A 12,237-nucleotide genomic window follows, 5' to 3' on the forward strand; every position below is an offset into this window, starting at 1 on the left:
CTTCAGAGTTCAGGGTTGCCTCAAACTGAGATGGGCAGCAAATACATTTCAAAATAATAAATAAGGCCACGTCCCTTCTAAAGACCTGGACGGCTGGGTGTCCCAAAGAAAGCCAGGCAACGGGGCCACCAGTGATGCAGCTGCTGGGAGCCCCTCTCCCCCTTGCTGCCCACCTGCTTCACAGTGAAGGGGGTTGCAAAAGGGCCCAGGGGACCCTGAAAGGCGCATGCCCCCCTGTAAGGAACAGAGGTGGCGCAGTGGTTAGAGTGCAGTACTGCAGCCACTTCAGCTGACTTCTAGTTCTGTAGTTCAAATCTTACCGGCTCAGGGTTGACTCAGCCTTCCATCCTTCCGAGGTGGGTGAAATGAGGACCCGGATTGTTGGGGGCAATATGCTGACTCTGTAAACCGCTTAGAGAGGGTTGAAAGCCCTATGAAGCGGTATATAAGTCTAATTGCTATTGCTAAACCTTATGCCCCCCCCCATTGAAAGCTCCAGGAGAGTCTTTTGAGAAATCCAAGAAAACTTTTATTTGGTGGTCCCCGCTTCCCCCCCCCCCACCAGACCCCCTCAGCTGTCCTTGGCGGGGAGGCTCTTGGACTCGGTGGCTTTGGCCAGGTTCCCGGCTTCCTTCTTCAGCACGTTAAGCAGCGTCTGCGAGCTTTCCAGGATCTGGGGAGGGAAAGGGCGGCTGGTCAGGCCGAAGGAAGAAGGGCGGGCGCGGGGAGGCAGAGGGGCGGCCGGGCTCTCTCACCTTCATGTAGGCCGCCTCGGTCTCGGCGATGGTCTTGTCGAACTCGTTGCGCGAGGCCATCTTGTGGGCCAGGGTCTCGTTGATGCGGGCCAGGCGCTCGGTCAGCTGGCGGAGGTCGCCCTGCAGCTTCGCCTTCTCCTCCTCCTCCTGCCGGATCTGCCGGCTCAGCTCGTCCCGCTTGGCGCACAGCTCCTCGATGCCTGCGGGGGGCGCCGCTCAGGGCTCAGGGACCCCCGCCTCGAGCCCCCCCCAACAACCCCCGCTCCTACCCCCCCCAACGCCCCCCCCCAAAGCCTTACACTTGACCAGCTCGTTGTTGTAGCTCTGCAGCGCCGCGCCTTGCTGGGTCATCGCCGCCGCCGCCGCCGCTCTCTCCGCCCGGCCGCCTTCCCGCCCGGCGGCTCCGCCTTCTCCTCTTCCTCCTCCTCCAACGGCCGCCTTCCCGCCCGCCGGCCCGCGCGATGGAGCTCTCGGCCGCCTGGCACGCCCTCAGCACCGGCCTGGTGCCGGCCGCCGCGCTGGGCCTGGGTGCGGAAGGCGCGGGGCCGGCGGCGGCGGGCGAGGACCTGCGGGCGGCGGCGGCGGTGCTGGCGCGGCACGGGCTGCTGGCGGCGCTGGAGGAGTGGCTGCTGGAGGTGCTGCAGCGGGACTTGCAGGCCCGGCTGGCGCCCGAGTTCTGGGGCCGGGCCGGCGGGGAGCCCCCGTGCTCGCGGCGCCTGCTGGAGGCTTTCGGGCTGCTGCGCCGCCGCCTGGAGCCCTACCTGCGCGGCCTGGGCTTGCTGGAGGAGTGGGCGCGGCCGGCGGGGCGCTGCTGCCCGGGCGGCCCGCGCGAGAGAGCCGGGGCCCTGCTGCGCGCCGTCCTCTTCTTCGCGCCCCCCGCAGACTTCCGCGAGGCCGTCCGCCGCTTCTACGGCCGCAGCTTCCGCATCTACATGCGGCAGCGCGGCGGCGGCGGCGGGGCCGAGGAGGAGGCGGGCGGCGGGGGCTGCGGCTGCGGGGAGGAGCGCTGCTGGTGCCCGCTGGCCATGGAGCAGTTCCAGCAGCTCAACGCCATCCTGTAAGTAGCGGCGGGCGGGGGTCGGGAGCGGGGCCGGCGGGGCCGCTGAGCGGGGCCTTTCTCCCCGCAGCCACGAGCTGAACCTGCTGGAGCGGGTGAGCGCCGACGCCGTGACCCACGTGCTGCACGGGATGATCGAGGAGCGCGTGGAGTGGCGCTGCCGGGGCGAGTACGAGCGCTCCTTCCTGGGCGAGTTCCAAGAGGTGGGCGGGCGAGGGGCGCCGCGGGGAGAGGGGCGAGGGGTCTCCCGGCCCCGCCGACCCTCCTGGCTAAGGGCCGGCGCCTTCCGTGCCCTCCCCAGTGGATCGAGAAGGTCATCGGCTGGCTCAGCAGGGTCTTCCTGCAAGACAGCACCGGGGCATCCCTGCCCAGCAGCCCCCTGAAGCGCTGGCGGTGCCACGTCCAGAGGTTCTTCTACCGCCTGTATGCCAGCATGCGCATCGAGGAGCTCTTCAGCATCATCCGCGGTGAGCCCCGGTGGGAGCTGCTGAGCGGAGCAGGGCAACCCCCTCCCCTCCAAAACGCCCAGCGCTGGGTGCCCTTCCTCAGCCTCCCTCCTCCCGGGTTTCTGCTACAGATTTCCCAGAGTCGAAGCCTGCAGTGGAAGACCTGAAGTATTGCCTGGAAAGGACCAATCAGCGGCAGCAGCTCCTGACCTCCCTGAAAAGCGCCTTGGAACTACGGCTCCTCCATCCTGGTGGGTGACGGCAAGGCCCTTCCTTCTGCCCAGCGTTTCCTCCCTGAGGGAATCTGGCATCTAGTCCCCCCTTCCTCCTCCTCCTCTCTGTTTCAGGGGTGAACACTTCGGACATCATCACCCTCTACATCTCAGCTATCAAAGCCCTGCGGGAGCTGGACTCCTCCATGGTCATCCTGGAAGTGGCCTGTGAGCCCATCCGGAAATACCTGAGGTGAGGAAGAGGGGCTTGGTGGGCCTTCCCTGATGTGAGTCGGGATGGCTGGCTCTAGTTTGGGTGGTTCACCATCGGCCGCTCCCCCGCAGGACCAGGGAGGATACTGTGCGGCAGATTGTGGCAGGCCTGACGGGGGATGCTGAAGGATCGGCTGACCTGGCCAATGAGCTCTCCAAAGCTGACCCGGTGACACTGGAGAATGGCCAAGAGAGCGAGGACGAGGGCTCCGAACCCGAGGACTGGGTGCCCGATCCGGTCGATGCCGATCCAGGTGAGTTGAGGCTGCGGTTGGAAAACACCGGTGGGAGATGGGGACCGGGTCTGTGATGCTTCTGGTCTCTGCCCACACCCTCCTACCAGGGAAGTCCAGTTCCAAGCGCCGCTCCTCGGACATCATCAGCCTGCTGGTGAGCATCTACGGCAGCAAGGAGATCTTCATCAATGAGTACCGCACTCTGCTGGCTGAACGCTTGCTGCATCAGTTCAACTACAGTGCCGAGAGGTGAGGCCCAGGAGGTCCCGCAGCTGAGGCAGAGCCAGCCGAGGCCTCCCTTTGCTCTGCTGCGGCTGGCCGGGGATTGTGGCGCAGGTGGAGCCTCTCTGCCCCTGCTTGCTCCAGAGAGTCTCCTCTGCAGAATGGGAGCAGCAGCGGCCTCAGCAACAGCCCTTCCTCCTCCTCCTTCTCACTTCAGGGAGATCCGAAATGTGGAACTGCTGAAGCTGCGCTTTGGAGAGGCCCACATGCACTACTGCGAGGTCATGCTAAAAGTAGGTGCTCCCCATAGAGACGTTGCCAGACCACCCGGGTCCCTCCGAAGGCTGGTTTAAAGGCCCCGTTGCGGCCTGTCCAGCTGAGCTTGGCTGCCCCCGTTCCTTTTGTCCCTCCCACGCAGGACATGGGGGACTCCAGGCGCATCAATGCCAACATTCGTGACGAGGAGCAGAAGCTGCCTGAGCAGGAAAGGCCCCCCTTCAGCCTCGTGGCCATCATCCTCTCCAGTGAGTTCTGGCCCGCGTTGAAGGAGGAGAAGCTGGAGCTCCCAGGGCAGATCAAGGAGGCCATGGAGGCCTACGCTAAGAAGTACGAGAAGCTGAAGGTAGGCGAGTCCTCCGTCTGCAGGAAGCTCAGCCATGGGCCTCTTCTGCAGCTGGCCACGGAGGAGGCTGCCTGTTTCTCCTCCACGTACAGCCTAGCTCCCTTCTAGGATTCGGCTCTTCCTTCCTTGCCATCTCCCTCTCCCTTCGCCCAGGACACCCTGCCATGTTCTCCCGTGCGGAACAAGACATGTGGCGGCTGGGGCGCCGGCCAGGAGCTCCTGGTCCTTCAGCTGAGTAACCGTAATTCTCTCCGGTGGCTCCTTCGCAGGCCATGAGGACCTTGAACTGGAAGCATCACCTGGGCTTGGTGAACCTGGAGGTGGAGTTGGCAGACCGCACGCTCTCCCTGTCTGTGTCGCCAGTGCACGCAGCCGTCATCCTGCACTTCCAGGGCAAAAGTAGGTCTCCCTGAAAGCCTCCGGCTTCTGCCCTCCAGTCTTCCGTGGAAGGGCCCGCAGATACGTATGCGTACGTGCACAGGCGTGGGTCATACGTGGCCACCGGGGGAGGGACGCATTTGGCAGCGTCGAGGTGGATAAATGGGAGGTTTCCTACCAGGAGGTCCTCCTTGGGCATCTCTACACGAAGTGCTGCCTCCGCCCCGAAGCCTTGGCTCCCTCCTTGGGGAGCCTTCCTTATGGGGGCACTAAGCAGGGTGGGTGCCTCTTTTGCAGGCACCTGGACCTTGGAGGAGCTGAGTGAGGCTCTGAAGGTGCCTGCGGCCTCCCTGCGGCGCAAGATGACCCTCTGGCTGCAGCAAGGGGTGCTGCGGGAGGAGCCCCCAGGGACCTTCACAGTGATCGAGGAGGAGCTGAAGGACCAGGGCGAGAAGGTGGTGCTGATCGATAGCGACGAGGAGGGGGATTCAGCCATGGCCTCCCAGGCGGACCAGAAGGAGGAGGAGCTGCAGGTGCTCATCTGGGGAAGGAGAGGCCTCCCTGGCTAAGGAGGGGAAGCCTGAGAGCATCTGGGCTCTGAGCACTGGCCCTCGGTTGAGTGACCCACCCTTGTCCAGCACAATGGTAGCCTCCCCGCTGAGGGCTGGCTGGATCCCAGAAGCACCTGAGCCAGAGCCCAGCTTTGTTCAGCCGCAAGCGTTCTAACCTTTGCCTCGGCCTTATTTCTGTGTCCTCGTGTCCCCTTCGCAGCTCTTCTGGACCTACATCCAGGCCATGCTGACCAACCTGGAGAGCCTCCCCCTGGAGCGCATCCACAGCATGCTGAAGATCTTCGTGATGACGAGCCCCATGGTGGCCGAGATCGACATCCAGGAGCTGCAGGCCTTCCTCCAGAGGAAGGTCCAGGACCAGCAGCTCGGCTTCTCGGGGGGCGTCTATCGCTTGCACAAAAGCTGCAACTGATCTGTCCGTTCCGGGGGGCTTGACAGGTGTGGGCCACCCTCAGACTCTGGTCCGTGGTGCTACCTTGCTTCGCCTTGGTGCATGTGGCCATAGTGCGTGTGTGTGCGTGTGCGTGTGTGTGTCTGTGCAGCCCAAGGGGCTGCTAGCAAAACATTTATTTTGGTGGATTTCCTGGTTCATAATAAAGTGGCTTCTGTGAGCCATTGGGACTGTGATGTATTTTTTCTCCGTGAATCGGGCTAGCTTTCTCCCCCTGGCAACTCGGTTCCTTGCCAACATTTCCCTTCAGCCCCTCTGCAGAGTCTTTTGGGGAGAGCCATGGCTGGGGTGGTTGGCGGGAGGGGTCTCTCTCCCTTCCTTGCCCACCTGGGGTGGGTTTCCTACCACATCCTTCTTGCCAATGAGTACAGCCTCTTCACTGACGTGATACCGGGAGAGGTGCGGAAAGGAACGAAGCTCTGGGCAGCTCCCTTTGCCAAGGGCCGTGGTCTCCCCCTCCTGCCCCCCTCTCTGGGGAATCCCAGGAGCTAGGGTGTGGTCCCCAGGAGGCCGGTGGGTCTGGGAAGGAAAGGAAACCGGCAGCGGTTCTCTTGGTTGACATGAGTATCAACAGCCGCCTTTTAAGTTCCCAAATGCCCATCACGAAGCACCGGCCTGGCCTGGCAGGAAGGCCGAAAGGAATCAGATGCTGGGGAGATGGAGAGCTCTCGAAGGCAGTTGATGAAGGAGAACCGGCTGCCCTGGAGGACTTGTGGTGAGGGACTGAGGCAGCTTTCTGAGGCTTCCTTGGGAGGAGGAGGAGGAGGGGGACTGCTTGCAGCTGGGCTGGAGAGAGGCCCATTGGCTGGCCAATGTTCTGGGACCTTGTGAGGTCACAGAGACTCTTGGATTTCCTGTCTAGCTGGGGGCCTGGCGTGTTTTCAGGGCTCCTGGGAATGGTGAGAGGTTGGGCTCAGAGCTCCAGGATGCAACCGGCATGCCTGTTCGTCGTAAGCGTCCTCTCCTTAGCTTCATGTGAGTAATGGAGCTGATCATCCAACTGGAGTTTGGGGCTGGGAAGAAAGCCTGGGGACAGACATGCTGCAAAGTATTTGGGCTTTAAATCTGGGTGTGCTTGTAACCCCGGTAGGCATCAAAATGTGAGATATCTGTAAGCAGCCCACAACTGGAGGGGGAGACAAACACACAAAATATAGATGTGTGTGTGTTAAGGATCACCATGGGAAGAACACAGGCCAAATCTCCTGCATCCATTTTTGCATTCAGAATTATTCTTCCGTTGATTTGCAGTGAGAATGAGCAGGGTAGAGGCCTCAAGAGATCATCTAGCCAGTTTCCACCCAAAACATAAAAAGAAAATAGCTGCCTCTCCGAAAGATGCCTTGAAGGAGGAGGAAGAGGAGGAGGACAAAGAAGAAGGATTCAGAGAGCAGATTGTTCGAAGGGCCGTGAGGAAGGTCAGCCTCTTGGAGCACTCGCTGTTAAATGTCCCCTATGGCAACCTGATTTGGGGGGCCATGGCGGCTGCACCCTTTGAATCTCAGTGCTCCCAAGTGAGCAAGTAACAGCCCCCCCCTCCCTGTGCTGTGGGGGGTGACAGAAGAAGAGACCTGGAAGAAGGGACCTAAAATGCAAATCCTGCCTCAGCGGAGGGCCTGGTATGAATCTCTGCTATCCCAACAGTATCCCGAAGACGCGGAAAAGCACGTGGAAGCTAGCCACCGGAAAATCTCTATCCCCAGTAAGGGCTTCTCCCTCCTGTCTGTGATTTGGGGAGGGAGGACTTTTGCACCCCTTCCTGTGGCCTGGGGAATTGGATGTGGCTTTGCTCCTACATTTGGAGGAGTAGGAATAAGAGTGGCTTTCCCCCCCTCTGAGAACCAAGAAGGGAACTCACTGGGAGGGTAGGAAGCGGCCTCGGAGGACACTTTCTGTCTCTTGCTGCCCCCAAGTGCAGAGAGGACATCCGTCCACGGAAGAATTGGAGGGGGGAGAGGGTGTCCCTCCTGCCCCTGATTGTGCTTCTCTCCACGTGCCTTCAGCGGGCAAAGCCGAGGGCAGCTGTCCTGAAGTGCTGGCCAAAGGGACCCTGGCAGTGATTGTGGCCGCCTTGGCCTTCCTGGGCTTCTTCTCCACTTCGGTCCTCCTGGTGGTGGCCGTCTGCATCTTACGGATAATGGATAAGCAAAGGTGAGTCTCGCAGGCCGGAGGGAAGGCCTGGCCTCTTCTGGTCGTCGGGTCTCCATCCTTCTGGCCCTGCCGACCTGCTGCAGGAGCCCCCTAGGGGCCGGAAGCAGCCAGATCTTCCCCGGGCTCTGCAGTCACTGCAAGCAGATTCCACCGCCCTGCCCTTTGCCCTCCCTCCTGGCTCTGCCGGAGGACCAAAGGCTTCCCAGATGGAGAGGGTGAAGCAAAGCCTGCCGGCCGGAGGATTAATCTCGCAGCCCAGGGTTGCTCGGTGCCTCCGTCTCACTCCCCAGTGTTTTTCTGCCTTTTCTCTGTTTCTCTCAAGGAAAACCGGGAAGGAAGGGAAAAACGGTTACCCTTCTTCCAGGAGGACCCTTCCTCCTATCCCGTAAGTGAATCAGACCAAGGGTGTGTGTTTGTGTGCAATGTGTGTGTGCTGAGATCTGGGTAGTCAAGGTTGAGCAACTGAAGTTGTGGGGTGTTTCAAGTGCAGTCTCATCTAAACATGAAGGAAACGGATCGGCCAGCCGAGGGTTTTGTCTGCTCAGACACCTGGTCCTTGCCTAAAGCTTGGTCTGATGCTTCTTTCTCCCCCAGGCCTCAGGGAGGGAGGGAGGGGAAGTGTGTGCCACAGATGGACGCAGGCCCCTTACATTCTTGCCCTCCACTTGCAGACCTCCCCGCCCAGAGCGTACGTACATGACCATGAAGCCCCAGGGCTCGGATCGCCTCCATCCAGCCACCCCGTGAGTAACAGCCCTGGCATTGGCCTCAGAGGAGCCTGGTTTTAAGAGGAACTTCCTTTATAGCCCAGACACTATTAGCAACTATTTCAGTGTGGAGTTTGGCCACCGAGCAGTCTCCAAGGGACAGCTTTAAAGCTACCGGGGAGAATATTTTGCAGAAACCAAGGAGGTCTTGAAAGGGTCTATTAGCACAATTAATGTTGGACATATGGCTTTACATCAGGAGAAATGTATTTAGCTGATTCAGAAAACAGCCGGAGCTCTCGACTGCCCCCCCCATGTGGGATTTGGGTGCTTAATTCAAGGGTGGGGTGAGGTGGGAGGAGATGGGGCCCCTTTCTTTGCTGGAGCACTGAAGCCCATTCTTGTCCCCCCTCAGGAATACCACAGAGGATGCCTACCTGAGTGTCAATGAGCTGAATCCTGGTCCCAGGTGGGTCATGGAGAGAAGATGGGAAGGGACAGGATGCCCTGGAAAAAGAGCATCTCTTTTGGCAACTCCTTCAGGGCTGCTTTTATCTCTTGTTTGGGCTTCTCAAGGCGAGAAATGCTGTTTTAACAGGAGACAAATATATAGAGAAAGGGCTTGCTTGGAGGTAAAGTCGTGCTCTCTGGCCGTATTTGGGGATCTTGTGGGGCATTAGTGAGGAAAAAGCCTTCAGCCCCTTTCAGAACCAAAGGAGGCTCACTCTCAATATGCCCTGGGGCCACTGCTGAGAAGCAGAGCACCTCTTGGCTTCTCTTCGCACCATGAAAAATCAGGCGCTGCAGCCTTTTTTGAAGGAGCGAGGAGGTTAGGAGTGGATGGTTTCTCGCTCAGGCCAAGCTCTTTTCGCCCTGCAACCATTCTCTCCAGTCTCAGCTTCCTCCACTTCCACTTAAAGGAATGGCGGTCAAAGTTAGAGTTAACCAATGATCACGAGGGTGCCTTCTCTGCTAAGCCAGAAGCACCAGTGGTCATGTGGAGGTCCAGCTCCAGCCAAATGGCCATTCCTTGTGTTCGTTTCAGGACCCGTCAGAAACTCCACTACCAGAATGTGAGCGCGTCATCGCCACCCAAGTAAGTAGGAAGAAGGCAGGGTGGGGCTGGGAAAACAGGGAGGGTGGGTGGGCTTGCCCTGGGCAGAATGTATTTGCTCTTTAAAAGCCAGGGGCAGGTTCTTCATCTGGGCTTAGGATCCTTTTGGCGGATGCTCTCTAGGTAGCCCAGGCCTTGCGGTCCGTCCCCCTCTCTCCTTGGCTTCTGCAATCATTTCCTTCTGCTTCCAGGGCCCCCATAGAGAAGGAGTACATGACTCCCGACAAGGTGCAGCCTTTTTCAAGGTGAGTGTGAGGGATCTAGGATGAAGCTTTAAATTCTTTGATAAAAGAGGTGACAACTAAAGTCCTGCCTGTCCTATTTAGAACCTCCTTTAACAAGGGATCACATGAGCTGACCTCGTGTAGAAGAAACTGGAAATTTTTACTAAAAAATGCTCAGTGTTTCATTTTTTATCTATGTGCCTGACCCCTTAAGAAAAGCTTGTCTGCATGCACAGGTATGCTACTAGGTAAACTTCCTGTGTGTTCTGCTCCTGAGGAGCCTGTTTGCATCTGGACTTTGCAGTTGGAACTGGCAGTATTAGCTACAACTAATACTAATACTAACTACAACTAATACAAGCTACAAGAACCTCCGTATCCGGTAGCTGCCCATCAGTAGGTTTGTCGGTGGGCTGGGAAGGAGGAACAGAAGTGAGAGAATTGTAGTCTGGACTTCTCGAAGGCACCTTGGCTACCACCAACACCTGGGTGCCTGGTTGACTGCTCTCATCCAGCAGGATCCATCTGTATTTCAGCCCTCCCTCGGGAAAGAAGTACGTGACCGTGGAAGAGCCAGGCCCTACACCTGTGTAAGTTTTGTGGGATGAAAGGAGTGTTCCCTTTTTTGAGCTCTTCCTCCTGCAGAGACCTAAAAGGAACTATTTCGTTGTATACCTGATGTACAATGACAATCAAGGCTATGTAACTACTACTACTAGCAATTAGATGCCCGGGGGAATTGTAGCATGGCCATGTCAACTGAGGCCAAGCAGAAAAGGGGCTTTGCGCCTGAATGTCATCTCTCTGAACCTTTAGCCAGTGATTAAAGAGCAGCTAGAGTTTTGGTAACTGATCAGAAGAAAGAGGTGGTCCCCTGCTCACTCCCAGCCTCTTTGCAGCTGCTGAGCTGCCCCCCCCCCCCTTGCTGCCCAAGGGAAGGAGACAGGAAGCTCTCGGCTTTCCTATCCCAGATCTTTCGAGTAGAAGTCCTGGTTATTTAGCACCTTCCCTAATAGGATGCTCTTTACCATTCTTTCCTTCTCAGAACGGGAGGCTCTCCAGAGATTGGGACGACACCTCCAGGGTAAGTTAGCGCTTCCTGGGACTGTGGGAGGTGGGCAGGCTGGATCAGCTGTTTTGTGTGGAAATGTTTCCCCAAATATGTTCCTACTTGACCCAAAATGGTAAGAGGGAAACTTAGATTTCAGGAGACAAAGCGTTGGGGAGAAGAGGGTAGACTTGTACAATCATGCCTTTAAAAGCCATAAAGAAGGGAAAAGCCATGCATCTAAGCTTCACATCAGCATTAATGGGATCTGAACTGGGCAGAACTGGTCAGGAAAGGGAACTTGATGGTGTAATGGACAGCTTGAAGGAAATGTCAATCTAGCATGCAAATTTGTTTGGAACCATTATAAGTGGAGCTGAAGGGAGAACTGTCCCTGTATTGGTGTAAATCTTTGCTGAAAGCATTTTATGCTGTTCTGTTCCCTTAAAATCATTCTGTCCACCCACCAATCTTGTTGTGTGTAAAATATGTCCTGGAGTGTTAAAAAACAGGCAACGTATCATACTGGCTTGTTTTTCCATCTCATTGTTTAACAGACACGACAATCACATTTACGAACAAGTGGAATAGGAGACTCATCCCGAAGATGGGCTTTTGCGCCGTATGAACTTTTCCTCGGAGTCCTTGGGCTGTGAAGTGGCTCCTCTGGCAGGAACCACAGGGACCCCCCTTTCCTATTAAACCATGCTTTAATTCCTCGTCGGTTGATTTTACTGTGTGTTCCATAGATAGAACCCGTTTGTTGTGAGAAGCTTGGCTTGGTGTGTTCTAAAACGTTGCATTTTGCCTCCCTCCAAAGAAAAATTCTGATCCTTAGTGCAATTTTAATGTGAGGATTAAAAAGCAACATGTTCCTAAAATATACTGTATTGCAAGGAAAAAAGTGCAGCTTTATTAAGTTGGAAACTGAGCTACGGTACATAATCCTGAAAGGACTAGCGGAGTGCTGATCACTGGCAGTCTCCTCCTGGCTCTTCCTGGCCCAGGCTTTGGCCTCTGCCCAGCTGGCATCTTCATCGCTTTCTTGGCAGGGGACAATGGGAATGCAGTTGGGGAACCCGGGAAGGGGAGGACATGGTTGGGGAGGAGGACCTCCAGGCAGGCCTGGGACTTGCTTTCACCGGCAGCAGTTGACAGGAGAACCAGGGTGCTTCAAGGCGGCTGAGGCCTGTTTACAGCCCTGGGTCTCCATTGTGGAGGATGCTGTCAGCTGCCCTAGAGGCGTTGCTAAGGCAACGGAGCCCCGTTGCTAAGGAGCGGCTTGTTTACGGCGTCCACCGCAACCGTCACGCCGACAACGCAGTGCGCGGGGAGCTTGCGCTCTTAACGTAGTCGCCGTAGTGAACAGGTTCTCGCGCCTACATTCGCGCGGGTATTTTTCCCCCTACGACCGTTTTGCTAGGATACGCCTCTCGGCCGCCAATTAGAGGTCTCCGTCAGTCATTCAAATCATCCAATAGAAGAGGCTTCTTCGGGTTTTTTTTCTTTCCCCGTTGGTAGGCGGCACGGAGAAGCAACGCGAGGAGGAGGCGGAGTCTCGGGCGACCGTTGTAACGTTCCAATAGAAAATTCGAGGGAGAACGTCCTCGCGCTAAAAAAAACCGTTCAAGCGCCGGGAGGTATTCGATCAAGACTGGCATCTCGAGCGCCCAATCCCTAGGGCAGCTGGAGCATTTTCGCCCAATCATCATCGGCAAGACGGATGACGGGGAAGGTGGAATGAGAGGGAGACTACGCAGCTCCGCCCC

The 12,237-nt window shown here is 57.5% G+C and overlaps 3 protein-coding genes across 5 annotated transcripts; 2 read left to right on the top strand and 1 right to left on the bottom strand.

Moving 5' to 3' along the window:
* Positions 1–417: 417 nt before the first annotated feature.
* Positions 418–1,186, bottom strand: SSNA1 (SS nuclear autoantigen 1). The gene is made up of 3 exons (XM_032232941.1): positions 1,055–1,186; positions 756–955; positions 418–673 (listed from the first exon to the last, which is right to left on the bottom strand). The coding sequence occupies exons 1-3, from the start codon at positions 1,104–1,106 to the stop codon at positions 572–574; spliced, it is 354 nt and encodes a 117-aa protein (XP_032088832.1). The 5' UTR covers positions 1,107–1,186; the 3' UTR covers positions 418–571.
* ANAPC2 (anaphase promoting complex subunit 2) lies at positions 1,134–5,384 on the top strand. The gene is made up of 12 exons (XM_032232934.1): positions 1,134–1,812; positions 1,883–2,015; positions 2,114–2,279; positions 2,390–2,509; positions 2,606–2,723; positions 2,816–2,997; positions 3,087–3,228; positions 3,419–3,494; positions 3,620–3,823; positions 4,093–4,222; positions 4,499–4,734; positions 4,973–5,384. The coding sequence occupies exons 1-12, from the start codon at positions 1,217–1,219 to the stop codon at positions 5,183–5,185; spliced, it is 2,316 nt and encodes a 771-aa protein (XP_032088825.1). The 5' UTR covers positions 1,134–1,216; the 3' UTR covers positions 5,186–5,384.
* A 106-nt stretch (positions 5,385–5,490) lies between these two features.
* On the top strand, positions 5,491–12,122 carry LOC116519186. 3 transcript variants are annotated; one of them, XM_032232937.1, is made up of 13 exons: positions 5,491–5,939; positions 6,087–6,199; positions 6,476–6,642; positions 6,869–6,926; positions 7,228–7,375; positions 7,698–7,760; positions 8,047–8,118; positions 8,498–8,551; positions 9,128–9,178; positions 9,388–9,441; positions 9,957–10,010; positions 10,466–10,504; positions 11,026–12,122. In XM_032232937.1, exons 1-13 carry the CDS (start codon positions 5,785–5,787, stop codon positions 11,057–11,059), a joined length of 1,062 nt encoding a protein of 353 aa, XP_032088828.1. In that variant the 5' UTR covers positions 5,491–5,784; the 3' UTR covers positions 11,060–12,122. The 3 variants fall into 3 exon arrangements, 2 of the variants coding, with proteins under 2 accessions (XP_032088828.1, XP_032088829.1); XM_032232938.1 differs by having other exon boundaries at positions 5,791–5,939; positions 6,110–6,199; XR_004256636.1 differs by lacking the exon at positions 11,026–12,122 and having other exon boundaries at positions 9,657–10,010.
* The last annotated feature ends 115 nt before the right edge of the window (positions 12,123–12,237 follow it).

The sequence above is a fragment of the Thamnophis elegans genome, chromosome 16 (genome assembly GCF_009769535.1).
Source record: "Thamnophis elegans isolate rThaEle1 chromosome 16, rThaEle1.pri, whole genome shotgun sequence".
NCBI classification, from domain to species: Eukaryota; Metazoa; Chordata; class Lepidosauria; order Squamata; family Colubridae; genus Thamnophis; species Thamnophis elegans.